The sequence below is a fragment of the Pelodiscus sinensis genome, chromosome 1 (assembly GCF_049634645.1).
Source record: "Pelodiscus sinensis isolate JC-2024 chromosome 1, ASM4963464v1, whole genome shotgun sequence".
NCBI classification, from domain to species: Eukaryota; Metazoa; Chordata; order Testudines; family Trionychidae; genus Pelodiscus; species Pelodiscus sinensis.
In genome coordinates this window covers 193,388,582-193,411,518 of record NC_134711.1, presented here as the reverse complement: position 1 = coordinate 193,411,518, position 22,937 = coordinate 193,388,582, and the positions used below count along the sequence as shown (strand labels likewise).

At 38.8% G+C, this 22,937-nt stretch overlaps 1 protein-coding gene across 1 annotated transcript in view; it reads right to left on the bottom strand.

The window, feature by feature from the left end:
- Positions 1-712: 712 nt before the first annotated feature.
- The window catches only part of EFHC2 (EF-hand domain containing 2), an 86,431-nt gene continuing 64,206 nt past the window's right edge, over positions 713-22,937 (bottom strand). The window contains exons 11-15 of the mRNA XM_006137936.4: positions 20,187-20,320; positions 14,567-14,764; positions 13,762-13,854; positions 3,973-4,078; positions 713-1,042 (exon numbers count right to left, since the gene is read on the bottom strand). Coding sequence (XP_006137998.2) covers positions 947-1,042; positions 3,973-4,078; positions 13,762-13,854; positions 14,567-14,764; positions 20,187-20,320 — 627 coding nt within the window. The 3' untranslated portion in view covers positions 713-946. The remainder of the gene's footprint in view (positions 1,043-3,972; positions 4,079-13,761; positions 13,855-14,566; positions 14,765-20,186; positions 20,321-22,937) is intronic.

Genomic DNA, 22,937 nt, shown 5'->3' with positions numbered 1-22,937 from the left:
GGTCATCCTGAGTTCTAATCCCAGTTCTTCTACTGACTTAATTAAAGGCAAGTCCTTCCTCCCACGTCACTGCTTCAGCTTCCCCACCCTTTTTAAAATGGGAAGCTCTGTGGGTGGAGTGATAACAAAGTCATGGCTAAAGATGGTTTTGAACTTCTACAGTGCTACAGATATGCAAAGGACTGGCAGGAACTCCACTTAATCATCATAATCTTTAATGATGGGAAGGGTGGCAATTAGTTTCAGTTGTGGGTGTTCTCCGAATAAAGTGCTGTTTTACTCTGAGGACACCCATTTACTAAGCTTTGATATCTATCTACTTAGGATGTATGCAAAGCAAAAATCAAGAGCTCAGTTTCTGTGCTATGCTTGCAAGATATTTACTTCTATATTGGTAGGCTGTAATTACCTCTGATACCAGGAAATGTTGTGCTATGCTGTACTAGCATCCCTCCATAAACTAACTGGCTTAGACATAAAAAACACATAAGCTTCAGCAGAGATACACTGATATCCAACTAAGCAGCATGACAAAACAATGAACAGAATATGTAATTATTGTACTGAGGTTGTCTGACAATGTTATCGGTGACCATTTTGGTTTGTTTGCAGATGAGAATGGTTTAGGGGTCAGTCACACTTTGCTACATTTGATTCTCCCTGTGAGATTTCTGAATATTTGTGCATTTCTATATATAACCAAACATGAAGATCTGTTTAAAGGATATTTTTAATTGTGCTCATGCACCTTCAGTACAGGACTTTGTATTTTGAAATAATTACAAAAATATATGAACTATATTTCTACACTGGAGTAAGAAATTTAAATTCAATATAATCTGTATCTGTGATTCTTTTATTTTTAAGGGACGTTTACAGTAACTGTCCAGATATGCTTGGTGAAGTTGCAACAGTAATTCAAAAGAAGCGACCCGTATAGATCAGATTATTCTTCAGTGCCAAAAACATCCTCTATTAGGGGTAAGTATTTGATCCTTTTCACTGGAAGGGATGGTGGCTGCCCACTCCAGTCATCTTCATACTGAAAGTGATAAACAAGAGAACAAACTTAGAACTGCATTTTGAAAATAAAAGTAACTAGAAATGTCACAGAACAATGTTAAACAAGTGATTTCATTTCTACACACAAATCACCTGTTAAGGGAACAAATGTGTAGAACATATCCTCCTACACAATTTGGTATTGTTGATTTTGATCAATTTTGTTGAAGTTTTAATTAAAAATAGCCCATTACCTTCATTTCTGCACAATTTTTTTGAATTAATGACTCGCATACTGATTTGTTCAGTTAAGATACCTATATTTTAAAGATATGTAGGTCAGCTAAGAGGAAGACATTTTGTAGCAATTGTCAGCTTTCAAAGTAGTAGACAAAAAGAAAAAGAAATGTAAATTAGAAGATTAAAATTGAAAATTCAGTCACTGAGTTAGAATACAAACTGAAATTTTTGTTTGTAAAATATAATAATCTTACACCTAGACATATTATTGCAATGTATATTAAATCACAATAGCATAAAGATTAAGCTGATAACTTCAAAGACTCATCAAAGGATTCTGAATTCCCATTGGCATCTCCTCTTCCTTTCTCTCTCTTCTTTTGTTACTCATCTTTCTTTAAAACATACCAGTCTAAAATAAATTCAGTATTATATATTACAGCTAACAACAAAATAATACATTGAATAAATAATGCCACCACTTCTAATGTGGACATAATTTACTAACTTGTTTGTTGATGTACTGTGGTGCAGGATATCTCAGTATGTTTATGTAACTTATTGTTTAATGCAGAAGTGGTTCTTCTGCCTAACAAATAAAGGAATACACTTCTGTGGCTTGAAGCAAGGATTGTTTAGATGGTCCACCTGGTCTGAGACAGCTCATTTTCTGCAAACCCCTCCAATGGCTCCACTGCAAACACACATTTATTTTCCTGATCTTTACTATGTAACCCTGCCCAAATTATACCTGATATTGTATTATACTGATCACAGCCTTTGGTGTACTAAAGATGCCAATCCAGACCTAGTACTAGTTTCCCAAATCCTTTTGTCTTGTCTCCCTTGCTGTTCCACATCCACTGGAAAACTTCCCTGCCACCAAGCCATAAAACCAGCCCTCCCTCTAATCACTGCTGCCATGGTATATACAGAACATTGGCATCTAGTAACAGGGAGGCAAGTGGAAGACTGTGATCATAGCCACTGACTGGCTTATTACGACTACAAACTGAACACAATGCCTCTCCTCACCACCTCCAGCCCCTATGCAAGATTCACTTCAGGCACACCATCCACAAGAAATCAATCAGGGCTTAGTGGCTAGTCTGAGAATGTCGGGCAGGCAGCCCATATTGCTAAGTGAAAAATATGAAATAAATAACAAGCCAAAAAAACTGTATAATTTTATGCCTCTTTAATTCCCCCAAAAGGTTCATATGGTGCTCATCCTCTTAGTTTTGTAAATGCTTTAGGTCAGAGACTGCATCTACCTCTGTTTGTACAGTACTTATTATAACAGTGCCCTAATTCTAACAAGTGTCCCTGGGTGCTATCACAACACAATCAGGGTATGTCTACACTAGCTCGTTAATTTGAGCTAGGTAGGCAAATCAGGCAACCGGAGTTGCAAATGAAGCCCGGGATTTAAATATCCCGGGCTTTATTTGCATGTTCCTATCTGGCCGCCATTTTTTAATCCCCCTTAGTTCGAACGAACTGCCCATGGCTACACGCGGCAGTTTAAAGTTAATCCAAACTAAGTTCTTAGTTCGGATTAACTGTTACATCTCGTTCCACGAATTAACGATCTAGTGTAGACATACCCTCAGTGAGTAATATCTTTGAGAATTCCTAACTCCCTTATGACTGTCTTTGAAAAGTGTCCTCATCAATACATGGAGTGCACACTTTTTAAATCTGAAACATGTCCAATATAAAGTGGATGTTGCAAACATATGTACAGGATCTTAGGTGCACACAAGAAAGAACATTCTTCTGAATTAAGGAGTCCAAGAAAATGACACCAAGGAAATCTTAGCAATTCAGCAACATTTTGCCCTCCTTAGCTCCTAGAGACTATTTTATAGGCTCCAGAAGAGTGTCACTATGTTGTGAGGATGAAAACAAAGTACTTGCATATCACTGATAAAAAAGTATGAAACTGCTGAATTTATTGTGCAGTGAACCCTACACTTCTAAACCAGCAGAAACAGAGGAGACTAAATGAATCACATTCAATCTCAGCAGTCAATGGCTGGGTCAGAAGAGTGATGTTATATGTGCACTATAACACTCGGGATTTCTTTGCTATGACATTTGTAAAAAATCAATTCGATTGGATTATGCACAATTCTATTTTAAATCATTCTGTTCTAACACCAGTGCAAAACAGCCAGGTCAGATTAGTATTTGCAGTTTGCTGAAATAAAATTTTTACTTACCATAAGTACTAGACTGACAGAAACATATTAGTTGATTTCTCCATGCTACTCCCACTACCTACTAACAAAGTGGCGTATTCTGTGCAAGTTTCCACAGTTACAGAAAACTGTAGCTACATTTTGCAGTGTGAGTGCAGTTTTTAGAAGTTCCTGACAATCGTGACTTCTGAACATAAGCTCTGTGTAACAGTGATAGCCATGTCCTTACTCACAGGAGAGCACAGACATTTTCTTTCCTATATGTCCCTAGAAATCCATAGTGGCATCCATTATGCACAGAAGAGTCACAGAGTTCCCCTGCCTTACACTGGTTCTCTGCCTCAGCCAGCCCCTCACAGCAAAAACAAACTGCCCCAAAAACCCCAGACAAGATCCATAAAGATCAAGTCTTTGATGGATAAATCAGTGATGTTAATGTGTTTCAGCTAAATAACATTAACTGCAGCCTGAATGAGGCTCTCAGATTTTGTGCATTTCTTTTTTGTTTTAAACATCTTAACTTTACCTTTATAGGAACCTTTATTGTCTGGAATGTAGGAACTGGAGTTTCTCTCCAATTCAGCCCATTGACAAACTTCTTATAATCTACTTGTTCCTTGCTGTCTTCAAACCTACAAGCAGAATATTTATATATAAATATTGACTCCACTGTTAAATATTTTAATATACTATGCTATGTTTTACATTGCACAACAACAAATTACCTTTTTATAATTAATTTAAAAAATATAGAAAAGGACAACAGTTCAAGAAGACTGCAGAATATGTATTTCTATTATTCTATATATTACACTTCAAGTAAAATTTTACGTTCATTTTTTTCCTGTCACATTGGACTTTTTTATTGTCTTTAAAGTTTATTCAAGTTCAACTCATTTCAGTTTTTAAAACATTACAATTAATCATTTTTTCTTCAATAACTGAATATTATTAGTTTTGGGATTAGAGTGATATACCCTATAAACCCTGTCCTTATGTTTAGAAGAGACATCCACACAAGGGAATGCAAGACACAATATCTGGTTTATTTTGCAACTTTGATTTTAATCCTTTCAAAAAAATAAGCATCTATCCATAATGAACTGGCACCCATTTTGTGATCACCAGTTCTGAGTAGAGCAGGATAAATACTTCCTACTTTTTATTAAGAAGCAAGCATGTGCCATAAAAGTTGACTGGCATTATTCTTTGATTGCATATATATCTTAATATGACATATGTTGCACACACACTGAATTTCATAAGCCTTTCGACATGTGATTTGTTTGTATTGCCAACTTGTAGTATTGCTTTCAACCCTACGTTATCTTGACATCCTGCAGTTTCATTAATTAGAACCTTTGAAGTTTGTATGTTCTCAGGATATAAATTGGCCTTTGCTGATTTGTGGAAGGTATAATCTAGAAAGCTGTACAAGTTAACTCAGCAGATTTTTATACAGGAAAAGTGAAAGAATTTAACAACTTAAAACTTATACTGGACCACTTTCATCTAAGTCTGTATAGGAGCCATCCCACTGACTTCATTGGATTGGGGCCAAAGTCCTTCAATCTGAATGTGAAAGCATGCTAAACAGCTAGGAATGCTGTCTCTGAATTAATGCTCTTAACTAGACCTAAAATTTTCAAGAACGGGTACTGATAAATAACCTTCTAAATGCATATTTAGGCACGTATGTAAAAATGGCTTGAAAATATTCCAAATTCATTCTGGTATCTAGTGGGTGGATACAAATCCCTTGGCTCCCATAGAGTATGCATAAGGAGAAGCTCTGTTTCTGAGATATGAGTTGAGACTCACAAGGTACTAGATGGACTGGAACGAAATGCTATCCATTTGCGTTATCAGAGTTAATATGAGTAGACACTATAATTCTTTGCAATAATTAAGGAAGTTAGATTTGCCTCATCAAAAGGAGACAAGATCACTTGACAATCGTCCCCCTTTAGTTTTGCTCTAGAACGTCATCACAGTATTTGATGTTAGACTATGGTAGAAGAATTGGAGAACAATTTTCTTTTCTTTGGCAGAAGAAGAATAACTCTTGTTTGTAGCCTCCATAAAATGTGTTCACCTTGGATTACCGCAACAAGTAGAAGCCTGCTGTATCAATTCATGAGGCTATAGTGACCCAATCTGCTTATAAATGTTTTTTTTCTTTCCATCCAGAAAAGTTGCAGCCCAAGTGTTCTTTTTGTAGATAGCAATATTTACAGAGCTTGAGTTCCTTCGTTTTGAGAAAACCCTTTATTAAAATGTTAATCAGATAACTGTAGAAAGTACTATGTCACTCTGATTTAACAGAACATTTGTCAAGTATGCTGCTACTTTAGTTTGTTTGATGGCTGCTGTATATTCTGGGTATTAATATGTGTTTAAGTTGGTTACAGGAAAAGGTTAAAAGGACTAACAACTCTCGTATAACTGGTTAGTATGTTGTGGTTACCATGCAGTAAACCTGATTAGCATGTACGAACAAATGTAAACTGCACTACCAAGTCTGTCATAGTGTACTGAAAAACCAAGACATGTTTACAAAAAGTTACATTCTAAATATTGGTACTTGAAGGTCACAATGGAGACAGGTGTGTCTAAGGTGCCAGACACATTGAGCTGGAGAGAATATAGCAGGACAATCAGAGGAGCCTTTCGAGTCCTGCTGTCTGTCCCCCGATCTTTTTTGTTGCAGGTGGAGAATTATGCCTACCTTTACTGGAGGGAGCATGCCACCCCTAAAATATGAGTTTTGAGGGTATGTTGCTGTGTAAAAGTCACCAGGGCATACACACCAAGGCAATGTCTATACAAGGGTATGTCTACACTACCCCGCTAGTTCGAACTAGCGGGGGTAATGTAGTCATCCGCACTTGCAAATGAAGCCCGGGATTTGAATTTCCCGGGCTTCATTTGCATGAAGCCGGCCGGCGCCATTTTTAAATGCCGGCTAGTTCGAACCCCGTGCCGCGCAGCTACCCGCAGCACGGAATAGCTAGTTCGGATTAGACTTCTAATCCAAACTAGCTGTACGCCTCGTAGAACGAGGCGTACAGCTAGTTTGGATTAGGAAGCCTAATCCGAACTAGCTACTCTGTGCCGCGAGTAGCCGCGTGGCACGGGGTTCGAACTAGCCGGCATTTAAAAATGGCGCCGGCCGGCTTCATGCAAATGAAGCCCGGGAAATTCAAATCCCGGGCTTCATTTGCAAGTGCGGATGACTACATTACCCCCGCTAGTTTGAACTAGCAGGGTAGTATAGATATACCCCAACAGAGTTACACTGGAAAAAATATGCAAGTTGCAATTCTCAATTTGTTTATCTTTTTCCGCTTTCTTTTCAGAAGAGGCTTTTCCGAAGTTTGGCCTGTCTACATGGAAAAGCTCTGAAGTGTAGACATAGCCCAAGAGATAGAAAAAAGGCAGAGAGGTCCTGGCCTGTGGTGGGAGGGATGTTCTAAGGGCAGAATTGTTCTGGCCTGAAGTCATTGCTCTAGCCCTTATGAGGATCAAAGATGCCTGGGGGTCTTCTTCCCCTTTCTGCTAAACCAGAGGAGATGGGGTGCTCAGAGGAATGCATGACCCTCAGGGTGATACCGTGTAAAAATAAATTAACAGTTTTGCATTGTTCACATTAAAACTGAAGCAAACAGAGGTTTCACTTTGTGTGGGCTCATACACACACGGAAACTTGGAGGCTGTTGGACGGAACAAAAGAAAACCAGCAAATTGGAGCTGCTGCATTTTCTAATCAAAATGCATGTAATGTAGTTTACATAAAGTTTGGCTTTATCTTCTTACGTGCATGCACTCTTCTACTGTTTTGTTTGTCACTGGATTCCACAGTAAATTTGGGGGAAATCTGCACATTTCTATGGGCAGACAATGTCTCATTTATTAAAACACCCTCAATGAGTTTTGAATATGTACATAGTACACCACAAGGGGTGGACCTGATGACTTCCTGAGGACCATTTGAGCTCTGCATTTGGAGATATGGCTTTCTCATAGAGCTGGAAGGGACCTTGAGAGGTCATTGAGTCGAGGCCAATCTGCTGCCCTCCTGGCAGGACCAAGTACCATCCCTGACAGATTTACCCCAGATTCCTAAATGGCCCCGCAAGGATTGAACTCACAACCCTGGGTTTAACAGGCAAACCACTGAGCTATCCCTCCCCCCCAATGTCTAAGACACATCTGAATTAGTCTAACTGAAAAGCAGCAGAACTGACACAAGAGTGATTATCAGTTTCTCTGGCATAAAGAGAAATCATCTGGAACATTAGATCCCAGAGGCACGCCAGCTACAGCCCTCCCGACCTGGCAGCTGCCTCCCACAGATTTTCTTAAGTCACAGTTGCCAAGTCTCTCCCAGCTCTGGAAGCCCACTATTACCACCTCACATTAGCAGGGCAGAGAGAAATCATTCTGATGTGTCCATTGCAATTATTTAGCATAAAATTTACAATATTTTTTAAAGCCACAAGATGCGTGCACTATAGATGAACTCAAACTTTTATATTTGAAACCTTGGCCATACAGTCTCATTAGCTGCTTTCTTTTCTCCATTTTATCTTTCCTCATTTGCCATCTCTCTGTTTAGATTGTAAGCCCATTCAGAAAGGGATTAGGTCTTTTTAACTCTTCATTGGTGCATTGGTAAGTGCACATTGAATAATAGAATCAAAAGAAAATTCTATGTAAAATTTTTATTTCTCAAGCATTTTAATTGTCCTTGTGTATTAAGCAAGCTAATTGTTCCTTGTATGTTTGCATAAACTTAAAGAAATGTTATAATAATTGCTGCATTTTACAGGTAGAAACAAATGGGAAGCCTCTGCATATATTAAAACATAACGATAAAACTCTGCACCTGTTCTGTAATTTTAAAAAATATATTTATACTAATTGGACAGAAAGAATTTCTGTGGTATCCCCACTGCAGGTGGTCAACAGTAGAAACGCTCCCATTGACTTCCCTTACTCCTCATGAATCAGTAGAATACCAGACTCAACGGGGGCACGATTAGTGCTCCATTTAGCAGGCCCCTTCCTAGACCCACTAAATCAAATTCCGGGAGATCAGTCTCCTCAGTGTCTATTCTGGGGTGACTGATGCTCCCTGGGACAGAAACCTCACATGAAATCTTGGGCTTATTGAAGCCAGTAACAAAATGCCTATTTGCTTCAATGTGGCTTAAATCCTTATTCTGTTTGTTAAGTGCCAAGGACACCTGCAGCATTACATACAAATGTTAAATAATAGATATTTATGGGTATTACTTTTTTAAATAGAAAATTCAAAGTTAACATCAATATATTTATTGCTCAATCTCAGGGGAAAAAACCTGCAAGCTGAAGAAGCTATAGTTAGAGAGCTCTTTCGACTATTCAACTAATATTCATTCATATGGTTCAGTACCATTTTATAGTTGAAGAGAGTCTAGCTAAGGCATTAGCTAAAGCTGCTGGTGCTGTGGGATTTGCACAATTTTCCTCCTAAATGCATTTAATAAATTTAGAAATGTTCAATAGAAATACCCATAGAAATAAAAATCAAATTCTTCCTCATCTATAAAAACAGGTGACGGGACATCAGTGATAAGCGGTGCTACCTTACATTGAACTGTGGACTTTCCAGAAGTCAAACTGGCTTATTGGCAGCAATGCCGCTGTGGTACATGTTTCATGGTTTTTCAACCTTCATGAGAAATAGCAAATGGAGGGGAAAGATACTACTACTTCCAAGGCAGAGTATGAGGCCTCCCAATGAATAGGAAATTAATTTTAATTAAATCCACTACAGGAAACATATTCCCAACCATGAACCCCCAAATAAACAAAAGTTCCTATTAAATACGCATCCTTACTTAAGTGGTACCAACTGCACAAGCCTTAGTTTAAGAATTTAAATACTTTCCTCTTATCTATAATGTAAGGACTCACTGTATACAGTGAGATCTTTCAGTGCAATGAATCTTCATCTTATCACTAAAATTACTCACAGTCCCTAATCATATAAAGCGATGTTTAGAATGAAATGATCTTCCACTACATATTAAGCAACCTCCTTGTTCTCTAAGCTTGTATATAATTTTAACAATCATTTTCAATTAAAGAGATTTGGTGGTTTTTTTGAAACTATTTCCATTCAGCCACCCCTTCTATGAGACTGTCAACTTTCAAAAGCTTTTCCTAATACCAAGCCAAATATATATATTTCTGAGGCTTATGATGCATCAGATTTGCTAGTTCATCTTCAGTATTAATAAAGGAAAAGTCCACTTCATCCTTCCTCTAATTGCATCTATTCAATCACACCTTTGAGACTATGAGAATTCTAGTTCTAAATGCCAATTATCCTGATGCATGTTTTATGCTGGACAACTTGGTGGGAGTTCTAAAAATGAACTGTATATGTCTTTTGACTAATGCTTGTGCCCCAACTGTCAGAAGTGAAGTCTCAGAGGGGTAGCCATGTTGGTCTGTATCTGTAAAAACAACGAGGGGTCCTGTGGCACCTTAAAGACTAAGGGTATGTCTACACTACAGCGCTAATTCGAACTAACTTAGTTCGAATTAGTTAATTTGAACTAAGCTAATTCGAATTAGCGCATCCAGACTTAAAAACTAGTTCAAATTAGCGTTTTGCTAATTCGAACTAGCATGTCCACACTAAGTGGACCCAGAACCGAGGTTAAGGATGGCCGGAAGCAGTGCCAGCAGGGCATCAGAATACAACTTAGAGCATGGAGCTGCTGTCTCAGGCTAGCCGAGAGCTGTGCTTAAAGGGACCTGACCCCCACCCCGGACAGACAGTTCTCAGGGGTTCCCCGCTTGCAAAGCAGTCCTGGCTTGGAGTGCCCTGAGTGCCCACACTCGGCACATCACAGCACTCGGCCATCAGCCCAGCTGCACTTGCCGCAGGCTGCCATCCGGGGGAGGGGCAGCAATTGGGGGGCTGCAGGAGAGCTTCCACCCCGAGGAGCCCGCAGAGCCACCCCAGTCCTCTTCATCGGGGGCTCTGTAGCCAGACATGAGCCCCCATTTTACATCCATCTTTATCTGCTTGAAACCATACAGGGCACATAAGAGCAGGAAAACAGCATATTCTTTGAAAACCTTGGAGCAAGAGGTTTAGATATACTGGCTCAGTGACCATGACCAACAGTAAGCAGAGATAAGAGGGTGGTCAAACTAAGAGGCTGTACATCGTGCCCTTGACTTAACCCATATTGATACGAACACACAACTGTCCGTGGGGGGAGGAATCTCCCGCCCAACAAGAACATCCGGCAGTCCAAATTTAGTTATCTTCCTCTCTTACAAGTGTAAATTAACTTGTAATCTGCTTGTAAGAACTGGCACCACAAACGGACCAGTAAAATTTGGCCTCTTAAGATAAAAAAGAGAATACGGGCCCCCAGGGGTATAAAGATGAGTCCAGCAGCACACTTGCTTTGAGTGTCAATCTACCATCTATCTGCTGGTTGGGTTAAGTGTTTGATCTCCCGAGGTTCCAGAGGTTCCACCTCGTATTCGTCTTTCCTAGGAATTGAGTCGAGAGGCACAGAAAGGGGTAAAAATTGTACCTTGATGTGGTCCTTTGTTTAAGTATATATACATAGTGTTAGAGCTCTTTAAAGATTAAGCTGTCACTTGGTACCATTATTTCTATTTTCTATCTTTACCTTTTTCCAGTAATCATTTTTAAGATCTATATATATATTTACTAGCATTTAAGAAATAGAGCAATAGCCATTGTAACCATATGCTTTTATAAGTCTTTAATAAACCTGTAACTGTTTAAGTTTTAACCTGACTCCTTCAGTTGCTGTAATAGAACCAAGCACAATTTAAAAGAACTTCAGCCGGTCATAAAGGGACAGACATAGGGAAAGCTTGGGCGTTTGGATCTGTGTCACTCCCAGGTGACAAGATCCGTTGGGGCACCTTTTCAGCCTTTCCTAGGCTGCCCGCTGCGAAGGAACCCCTGTGTTCTAGTAGCTAAAATCTAAAGTGTAATAAGCTCTTCCTATATAACAGGGCGTCTGTTGGCCTGCTGGCTACCCTCTGCGATGGGACCCCGGTCCTAGCAGTAAAGACACGGACGTTAAACCTTTTCTTGGAAGCATACACACACACACTGCCCTGACCGTCGGCTGACAGGCTCGTACCCCATTCCTCCCTCACCTCCTTCCACTTGCCCATCCCTAGCCCCCCTTCCTGATGTACAAAATAAAGGACACGTGTGGTCAAAAATAGAAACTCTCTTTTTTTAACAAAACTGGGGGAGACTGGGAAAAGGAGGTGGGGTAGGGAAAGAGAGAGGGTGGGAGAGAGGAGGGCAACTAAAATGATCAGGGGTTTGGAATAGGTCCCATATGAAGAGAGGCTAAAGAGACTGGGACTTTTCAGCTTAGAAAAGAGGAGACTGAGGAGGGATATGATAGAGGTCTCTAAAAGCATGAGTGGTGTGGAGAGGGTGCATACAGAAAAGTTCTTCATTAGTTCCCATAATAGAAGGACTAGAGGACACCAAATGAAATGAATGGGTAGCAGGCTTCAAACTAATAACTGAAAGTTCTTCTTCACAAAGCAAAGAGTCAACCTGTGGAACTCCTTGCTGCAGGAGGCTGTGAAGGCTAGAACTAGAACAGAGTTTAAAGAGAAGTGAGATCAAGTCATGGAGGTTGGGTCCATGGAGTGCTATTAGCCAGGGGGTAGGAATGGTGTCTCTGGCCTCTGTTTGTGGAAGGCTGGAGATGGATAGCACGAGACAAATGGCTTGGTCATTGTCTTCGGTCCATCCCCTCCAGGGTATCTAGTGTTGGCCGCTGTCAGCAGACAGGCTACTGGGCAAGATGGACCTTTGGTCTGACCCAGTACGGCCATTCTAAGCTCAGGGCTCAGGTCGGGGGTCTCACTAGACCACCTTGATTTTCATGCAAACCTGCTCCTGGGTGGCCAGGCTGGCAGCTCTCCTTCCCTAGACGGCCACTTTCCTGTGCCTAGTGTGGAGGTCCTGAACGTTGGAGGCCTCCCCGCAAACCTGGATGAGGTCCACGATCTCCGCACTAGACCAGGTGGGTGCCTACCTCTTGCGGTCCCGGGCAGGCTCCTGGGAGCCACCAGCCTGGTCCCGGGAAGATGCGGAGGGCTGGGTGGCACTGGGTGGCTGGCTCGTGCCATGCCAGGTGCAGGGTCTGCTGGCTGGGTGCTGGCAGGCTTGCACCTGGCACGGGCACTGTAGCCAGCCCGTGCCCCTTTAAGGGCTCCGGGGCCGGGAGGGGGGCAGAAGAGTTTCCCTGGTGGTGCCCAGAGTGGCCACCAGGGCAAGCTGGGGAGGGCTAGCCTCCCACTATTTCGAATTAAGTGGCTACACAGCCCTTAATTCGAACTACTTAATTCAAAGTAGGCGTTAGTCCTCGTGGAATGAGGTTTACCTTGTTCGAATTAAGCGCTCCGCTAGCTTGAATTAAGTTCGAACTAGCGGTTTGCATGTGTAGCACCTATCAAAGTTAATTCGAACTAATGTCTGTTAGTTTGAATTAACTTTGTATTGTAGACATACCCTAACAGATTATTGGGTCCAAGCTTTCATGGGTAAAAACCATCTCATCAGTTGCATGGAATAAAAATCACAGAAGTTGGGATATATATAAGTACTAGCACAACAAAAGAAGAGAGAAACTCACCAAGTGTAGGACCAGTTATAAGGAGGCCAATTCAGTCCGAGTGGATGTGGCTCACTCCCAACAGCTGATGAGGAGCCACATCCACAAAGGGCTGTTGTATCTATTAATACCATCTATTTGATTCATGAACTTTTCTACATTATTCATCATGGCATTTTTCTCAGATTGTGTGTGTGAGAGAGAGCATGTGTGTGAATGTGTGTGTGTGTGTGTGTGTGTGTGTGTGTGTGTGTGTGTGTGTGTGTGTGAGAGAGAGAGAGAGAGAGAGAGAATGATCCACCTATTTATCCTAGACAATAAATGTTAGTTGTTAATTTCTATAAGTTTATTCAATTATAGTGTATATACATAGCCATGGGGATTTTTTTTCTGTCAACCAAAAATGACAAAAATGCTTCAGTTCTCTTCCTTGTTAATTCCAAATGTTTACCAAACATGAAGACTCAAAGAAGTTCATGGAAAAAATCAGCACCAGAGCACACACACAACTGTGTGAAGTGCTGAAATTCTTAGGAAATATTTCTACAATGTATATTAAATAATCCTCTGCCATTAAACATACACTTATACTACACACAGCATTTTGTCTGGCCATGACTTACATGGTTAGTAAAGTCCGCAGAAGATCATCAGCCAATGGCAACCTGAAGGACTTGCAAATAGTCCTGCATTTCTCATGGGGAAGCAACCCACATCTGCAAAAAATAAATAAAATGAAGTGAAAAAAATGTCTTTTGTATTTTTTATCTTTACAAATTTAACAACATGGAAGCAAAAATGAGTATTTCAAATGCACGTATTACTGAATAAGGAAACAATACAAAACCTGGTGAAAAAAATGTAAGGGTAAAAATGAAAATTATATTTCACAAAAATTCACTTTTGCATAATAGGAAAACATCAACACTTTACATACATAGCCCTCTTCTCCTGTCTATTTAAAACACATGCTGCAGGTATTTATTCACAGATTTCTAATTCTAAACCTATGATCCTACAAAACCAGAAGGACAAACAATTTATATAAGTGATTATTTTGAACTATCTAAAAATCTTAGATTTTTAAAATTTTGCTATAAAAGTCTATTCGTCCCCTCTGATTAAAGAAATGTTTTTTTTTTCTGTGGTGACAGGGCCAGGAACATTGCTATTTCACAGGCTATCCCAAACACTTGAAATAATGTAGACTCACTCCATCAGCAAAAAATCAGAAAGAAAAAAGGAGGACATCGATCCTCAAGTAGCCCCTACCAGAAACCAAATTCTTTGAATGCATTTATATGATATACTAGACAGAGAGAGAGACAGACAGACAGACCGACCTTGGGTCTCTAAGAAGTTATATATCAAATCGTGAACTAATAAAGGGAGACATCTTTTAGCTTGAATCAAATACAGAAACCTTACTTTTCACGGTCATTGTAAACAAAGGTAGCAGACAGTTGCCCAAAATTCTCGAAGTTATTTTTCTTTAGCTGTTCTTGAGCCACTGCAAGAAGGAAGTTGATGTCCGTTTCAACCTCATCTCGCATACTATAATAACGTCCAATAGTCATAATTTCATGTTCTGACAATTTTCCACCAGTGACATTTGCTATCAAATTTCTGTTAGCAATAAATAAATAAATAAAATAAGCAAAAGCATTTAAAGCAGAGTATTTAATGCTATTAAGAGTTCTGTGAAATTAAGTGATGTACTACACTCAACTTGTGATGCTGATATTAAGTCCACATAGTTTAACATGAATTCAACACTACTCAAGAAAGCATTTTAGACATTACATAAATATTAACTCTTTAGGGAAAAGACCATTGCTTCCTACCAATCTGTAAAAGACCTAGAACAATGCAGGTATTATACCAATCTTTATAATCTTTCAAGTACCTTTCCTCAGCAATGTCCTATTAAAGACATACAGAATATAGTATTTATTGCATCACTGTCTTTGTCCAACTACTAAGCAAAATTTTATTTCATCTTCTCATCAGTTATAAAATAGCTTCCACCATATTTGATCAGATATTTATAGATGTATGAGCTAGTAATGTAACTGCCCTTATGAAACATACACAGAACAATACATACAAGAGAGGAGCAGGAGAGGGCAGTGACAAAAGAATAGAGTGATAGAGCTAGGCACACCAACAGGATGGAGGTGTAAAGTTCCACTCACCTGCACAGTGGAAGTGCTGTGAAAACTGACCCCATTTCCAAAGCTCTGACTGGCAGAGGGATGAAAAAATAAGGAGCTGGACAGAGAGATTAAAATTAGGAAATTCCACCTTGACCTACAACTGCAAGATTTCTTGGGAAAGAGGAGAGACAGGAGACAGTGTCAAGAGCGTTGGGTGGCTGTTGCAGGGACACAGCTGGTGAAAACTCAACTCCAGCAGGAGCACAAGCCAACAGGGCAGTAAGCCTATGTCACACTCCAGGTAAGAATCAGCCAGGGCCCAAAGGATATGCCCCTGATCCATGCCTGCTAGCCTGATGCGGGTATTGGGATCAAGGTGACTTCTGTTAATGAAAGTGAATAAACAGTGTTGGAGTGATTTTTGAGTGTATTCTTGCCTCCCCAAAGACAATGGGAGTGGGGCCAGTGCTTGGAATTCACTACTAGCAGAATTCCACCCCAGAAGAAAGAGGTAACATAACTGAATTTAATTTAGAATCCCTATCACAATAAATTCATGTGTTCGCTTCTTTTAAAACTGTGTCCTCTGTGGAGAAGGCTCTGAGCACGTTCTATGTGCTAGCACAATATTATATATATATATATATATTAAAAAAAACCTCCCTGGCAACAGTGAGATATGTAAAGGACTCCAGAAGGTGGCTTTCCCAATCTCCAGGGCAGGAAACAACTGAGGCCCATAACTATAACATGGATTTTTATAAAATCTCTTAAATCTAATTTTGTATAACTAGACCATGGCACTAAGCCTCCAAACGAGTACCTGTGTTGAAATCATACTTAATCACACTTCTAATATTTTTAAATATCAAGAATCAGATATTTTAAATAAGTTCTTATAGGTTGGTCAAAATGAGGTTAGTTGTCCATGACACTTCTGTATTTTAAAAAAATACATTACACTGCTAGTAAACCTTGTCATAATCTTTTGATGCAATTAAAGTTCTAGTGAGAGTTCCCTTGAGACGCTGTCAATAAAGTTGCTATGTCCTTGATTTGGTATATTGTCCTCTGAAAATATATTTGGGATAAATTATCAGTTTTCCATAGGGTTTTAGTCACAAAACTCTCATGAAAAATTGATGGCTGGTGCATGGCTAAACTTTGCACAATTTTCTGATAATGTAGCCTTTAATAGTCAACAATTCATAGCATAAATATATACAACCCCCATGCACACAGACACACAACTGTATAACAAATTTAATGATTGTTATTTATTTCTTTTAAATGATTTGATTTTTGGCAGCCATGCTCAAATAAAAGTGTCAACCCAGAGCCTATAAAGTCTAAATTTGCAGAGCTATTCACTGAAGGATACTTAACACAATGTACTCTCAACTTTGAGTCAGCTGATTCACCATGAGCTGGATTTGTATTAAGTAACACAGAAAGATCCTTTATTTACAGTGACTGGAGATGTATTATCAGCACAGGACAAAGTGTACCTAACTCAAGATAAATCTTATTTCCAAACATAGGCAAACTTGGCATTTGCATTTGAATAGAATGACCACCATGAAATACAACACTGTACCTAAGTGTGGTCCCTTCCTTGTTATTATGTGTTTTACGGTAATGCTCACAGGCCCTCCAATTAAAACTGAAGTCCAGTTTGTGCTGGGCACTGTACAGACACTGTAAAAGACTATCCCCACCCAAAACAAATTACAACTTCAATCATTTAAGCATATGCATAAACTTACACGTATGACCAGTCACATTGGCTTCAGTGGGCCTATTCACATGTGCAACTTTGCATCCAGGCTTAAATCTTTGCAGGATAAGGGTCTAAACAGCCCTTCCATATGTTTTCTCAATTCAGACAATCATAGCACCAAAGATTTCCTCAGATGAAATTATTTTCTCTTTGGGGATTTAAGGGACTGTTTCCTATGCTGTATGATTTGAGATTTGTAAACATTAAATAGAATAAATAAAAACTATAATTATCATTTTGCTTCACTGAATCATATCTAAGGATGCGCCTACACTGCACCGTAGGTCGAAAAAGGATACGCAATTTGAGCTATGCAAATTGCATATCTTATCTTGAAATAGCTTATTTCGTAATTTGGTGCTGTCTACACAGTGCCAAATTTCAAAATAACCCACTATTCCAAAACATCCCTTACTCCTCGTGGAATGTGGTTTACAGGAACATTGGACTAGCAAGCCCGAAATAACCGGCTTCCTGTTAAGACATGGAAGAGCTATTTCGAGATACTCCGGTATCCCAAAAGAGCACTGCAGTGCAGACATAGCCTAAGAGTGCATCTTCCCAGTGCCACTTGTGGAAAATTATACAAGACAGGATCTGTGCATTATGGAGAAAGCTATTTTGACTCATTAAGTAGGCTGACAGGAGTATATTTAAACTGTAAAGTCCAGAGCATAGTAAAACTTTTAGGCCATTCTGAAACAAGCCAGGGAGACTCTAGTATTGGGGCATAAACTTAAGTGTTCCTTACAGCTTCAGGCTGTCATGCAGGTGTTTGCAGGTACTAAAAATATGCATTTTGTAAAGGCCTATACTTATGAAATTCCATGAAAGACTAAAAGCACTAGTAATATATGAGAGAAAATAACCAAATAAAAAACATATGTTCCCTAATTTTTTTAACTTTTTATAGCAGAGAGATTTTCTGTTTGCTTTGGAATGAAAATGTTTTTCCTCTCAATGGCAGAAATATTTCCAGGCAATTCTATAGTAACGTGTATATTGCAAAATGGAACAAGAAGATATGGTTAAGATTTTTCAAATAATTTGCTGTGTTCTATGTATATAATACACTAGGAGCAGGAAAGCATAAAAGTCAAATGGCTACGTCTAGACTACATACCTTTTTTGGAAAAGGGATGTAAATTAGATGTATCGCAATTGCTAATGAAGCGGGGATTTATATCTCCCGTGCTTCATTAGCATGAAAATGGCTGCCGCTTTTTTTTCTGCCCGGAGCTTTGCCGGAGAAAAGCGCCAGTCTAGACGCTGATCTTGTGGAAAATAAAGCCTTTTCTGAAAGATCCCTTATCCCTCTATGAAATAAGGGATCTTTCGGAAAAGGCTTTATTTTCCACAAGATCAGAGTCTAGACTGGCACTTTTTTCCGACAAAGCTCCAGGCAGAAAAAAAGCGGCAGTTGGCTATTGAAGCCTCACTGCTTAAAAAGCAGGCCGCAGAGTGGCTCCACAGTATAGGGGAGAGAATGCATCTCTTTCCAGACCCCTCTGAGCACACGGGCTGTTCACAGCTGCCCAGAATTTGGCTTAAAAAATTACGCAGTAAGCTTACATGTAACAGAGGCTACATATCTTAAAATAAAAACCTTTCCCCACCATAAAGAAGTGCAGTCAGTCCTTCTAAAAAGTCTGTCCCTCCAATTTGGTAATACAAGTGCTGTGACACATTATCAATGCATGGCCAAAAAAAACCCCAACATTTCAGATGATGAGTTTATAATTTGGACCACAGCAAATATTTAATGATCAAGTTATTTGGTCTTTAAACAGATTACTGGGCACATGCAATAAACTGCTTACTAATATAGAAAGGGGGTTTTCAACATATACATCATCAACTTGGGTTTATTTTGCCCTTTCTTTCTTTTGTAGTGAAACTACCCATCTCATCTGCATTTAATGGTCTAATGTCTTGACTTTGATCATGGACTGACACCTGTTTGATCTCAATAAAACTTCTAACACTGAATCTTAAGTATCCTTAGCAAAAACAAGGTGCCAGTGGTATTGACTTCTCCTGATATGAATCTTACTTCTCGAGGTACTTATTTTTCATTACTTAACATGTTTTTTTTCTTTCATTAATACTTCCACTATTAAGTGTTATGAAAACCTATCTTTTGGCCTTTGCTTCACACCTAAATATCTTGTAATATATTTCATCAGTCTTTTCTGAAATAACATTTTTATAAAGAAGACATTTCTTTTTTTCCCATTTACCCACACATCTTATCTTTGATGCACCTGATTAAACTATCATATAATAACTACTCAAAGTTTGAAAAAACTGAAGCCATAAGTAAAACAATCTTCTCTGTCCCATATTTTTGGCTTTATTAACACTCTCCTTAGCTCAAACCCCTCCCAAAGTCAGAAGTCTTGAAGCAACCTTTGATCTTCAATTTAATTTTCCCTTCCATATATAATTTGCCTAAACATTTGCTCATTACCACCTATGGATCATTGCCAGAATCCAGGCTTCCATTAAAACAACTTCTGCTCACTTATTCATACTTTAATCACTGACTGAGAATATATTTCCCTCTTTTCAGATCTTCCTAGATTGTTTCCTATACTTCAAGGGCCCTGATTCAGTGACCAGATTATTATGGTGCTCAAAGAATCAGGACTCAACCCCTTTCTCTGTTACTGTTTCCTATCCATCTCTGAATTCAACTGAAAATTCCCTGAGTTTTAGAACTTCCAGCTGACTTGGCTGACCCTACCTGTCTGCCGATGTATTCACCTACTCCCCTGCCTCTGCCGTTACGATCTCATTCTCCTGTAGCTGCACTGCTAGCTCCATAGATAAATGCCACATTCATTTGTGCTGTTCAAGCTATTCAAAAAACTCTCCCATTCTCTCGTTCTAAGCCAGGATCATTTCCCTTTCTTTAAATTTCATCTGAAGACCTTCCTTTGTGTTGCATTTCACATAATGTCTTAAAACGTGTGGAAATCAAATACAAGTCATCAGTCACTTAGCGTTTAATATACAACTGTGCAAAGACCTTCAAGAAACAGCAATGCTCTGTACATTTCTTGGAAATCATCTGAAGTAAACACTAAAACTGAGAATCCTTCATTCTTACCTGAAAGGGTTATATTCAATCACCTTGGTGTGTTCAGGGTCAGTGGCTGCAAAAATCTGCTTGATCTCTCTGGAACTCGGTTCTCCTAAAGCCTTCAATTTGTTCAGGATGAGGTTGATATTGGCCATTGGGAACTTAAGTGGGGGGATAAAAATGTATGTTATACTCAAAAAGACATTATTTAGTTCACTTATGCAGTGTTGTAGAGATGTAAGGCACTGCATAATTGCTAAGCATTATCATCCTCATTGTCTCATATCAAATGTACATTACATATCACTGCATTTTCTATGTGAATTTGAGAAAAAACAACGGCTGAAAAAATTTGCCTTTTTAATGAACATTTTAAAAGCTCAATAACTACTTATCTCTTACACTTTCAGAAAGCTTAAATTTCAGTTACTGAAAATGATGTCCAGTTTTGCTTCAATTAAATGTCAAAGCAGATAAAGATACATTTTAAAGCACAAGTTTAAAAATTATCTTTGCCCTCACAGTTCACTACTGCATTCCACTTAATCCTCGATTAATACATACAGTTCATTTAAAGTAAATCTTTTCATCCTTTGCTTTGGTGAACAGCTTACTGCAGTTCAAATGTATATGCTCAGTCATATAAACTTGTCATTCACAGTGAGTTCAGCATGGATTTTACAATTAGCAACCAATTTTTCCCAGAAGGCAAGATGAACGTTTATTTCAACAAGTGGCATTCTTCCCAGTTAGGCTGTTCCAATTAGATTTGAGGAGTTAAGCTTCAAAGACAGTATTCAGCTTTGCTATGTTAAAACTCTGTACATAATTTACTTGCTATTCTTAAAAGTATGTAATCAACAAGAAAAAAACCTTGAATTTTATTTTTGGAATAAATGACTAGTTATTTAACAGAAGCTGAATCAAGTTCAAGAAAGTCAGACATGCTCTGCTACAGAATATAAAGTACAATGAAACAAGCTGAAAACTGTTTTCCCCATTTCATAGTCAATGTTGTTTTGAGTAGCAAATACTGAAATTAGATAAGGCTGGCAATTAAGGATCTAACCATAAGAGCCTGACTCTCAGTTATACTTAGCATAACCAAGAATTGGGCCTCTTTATATCACTCTGGTTGTGTTATTGGCCTTAAAAGTGGGTGTATCTTAGCACCCTTCTATCATTGCCTGATCAGCGCAAAGGGGCCTGTTCGAATTAACCTACCTGCCAGACAAGACCTGCACATTGTGTCACTTAGGGCTTATTTACATTAATACTTACTTTGCTGCAAGCTGGAGTGTGAATCTAGCCCTGCCATGCACTCAATTCAGGGTAGCAGTCCATGCGTACCCTGTCAATGTGCATTAACAGTTGCATAATGTGCTTTCATCTAGTCTCTTCAACTTTGGTAAAATATGTAGAGCTGTGTGGGAATTGAAATTTCTAATTTGTAGACAATTCCTCAATTTCTAAATTTGTTTCCATTCTGAATCTTAACAAAACCAAACATTTTCAAAATTTTCCACAAAGTGATATTTTTGAAAATAATTCATTTTGGATTAATCAAAATGTTTCCTTTGATTATGACTTTTTAATTGTTTTTATTTTTATAATACAAAAATAAAATAAATTTCACAATGAAAATCAAAATGCTTGGTTCCAAAAATATAGAAAAGGAACTTTATCAGAATGACCTTTTAAAAAATCTAAACAAAATTGTATAAAAAAATCAACACATTTCTGCAACAAGTTTCTGTTCTGGCACAATGGCATTTTGTAATGGAGAAATAGTCCGTCAGAACTTTTTTGACCAACTCAATACACAGATACTGATGAGAAAGGCGATCAAGGCAAAGGAAGGAAACTGAGACCTAAAGGTTAAAAAAATACTGAATTTAAAAATAAAAAGATTAAGAATAATCCTAAAATTCTCTTCTCTCTATAATGTATTTATTTTGCTTCTATTTATCTCCAACTTTTATTGGAGATAATTACATTTGCTCAAAGGAAAAACAGGACTTCACCTGAAGATAGTGCATGATGTGCTCTCACTGGACTACTGTCATGAACAAGTACACTTAATCCTAATATTCAGTATTCAAACACTATGCATAAACCACCTAGGTATCAATATAACAATGAAGTTTATCTGCAAAATTAAGAGTTTTCAAAATTCACTTTAAAAGGCCTGTTTTCTCAGTGTTTCTTATTCACATTCTGCAGTTTGTAATGCTGATATATGCATTCACATAGTCTGAAAAAACAAGGTCTCATTTATTTGCTTAGGGGATTAATCAAATGCAAACTGCAGCTCCAATGAACATTTGGGCTGCGTCTAGACTGGCATGATTTTGCAGAAATACTTTTAACAGAAACGTTTTCCCGTTAAAAGTATTTCCGCAAAAGAGCGTCTAGATTGGCACAGATGCTTTTGCGCAAAAAGTGCTTTTGCGCAAAAGCATCCGTGGCCAGTCTAGATGCGCTTTTGCGCAAGAAATCTCCGATCGCCATTTTAGCCATCAGGACTTTTTTGTGCAAAACAGTTCTTCCCCGTCTACACTGGCCCTCTTGCGCAAGTATTTTTGCACAAGAGGGCTTTTTCCCGAGTGGGAGCGGGAAAGTATTTGTGCAAGAAGCACTGATTTTGTACTTTACAAAGTCAGTGCTCTTGTGCAAATTCAAGCGGCCAGTGTAGACAGCTGGCAAGTTTTTGCGCAAAAGCACCTACTTTTGCGCAAAATCTTGCCAGTCTAGATGCACCCTTGTAGTTTAGTGGTG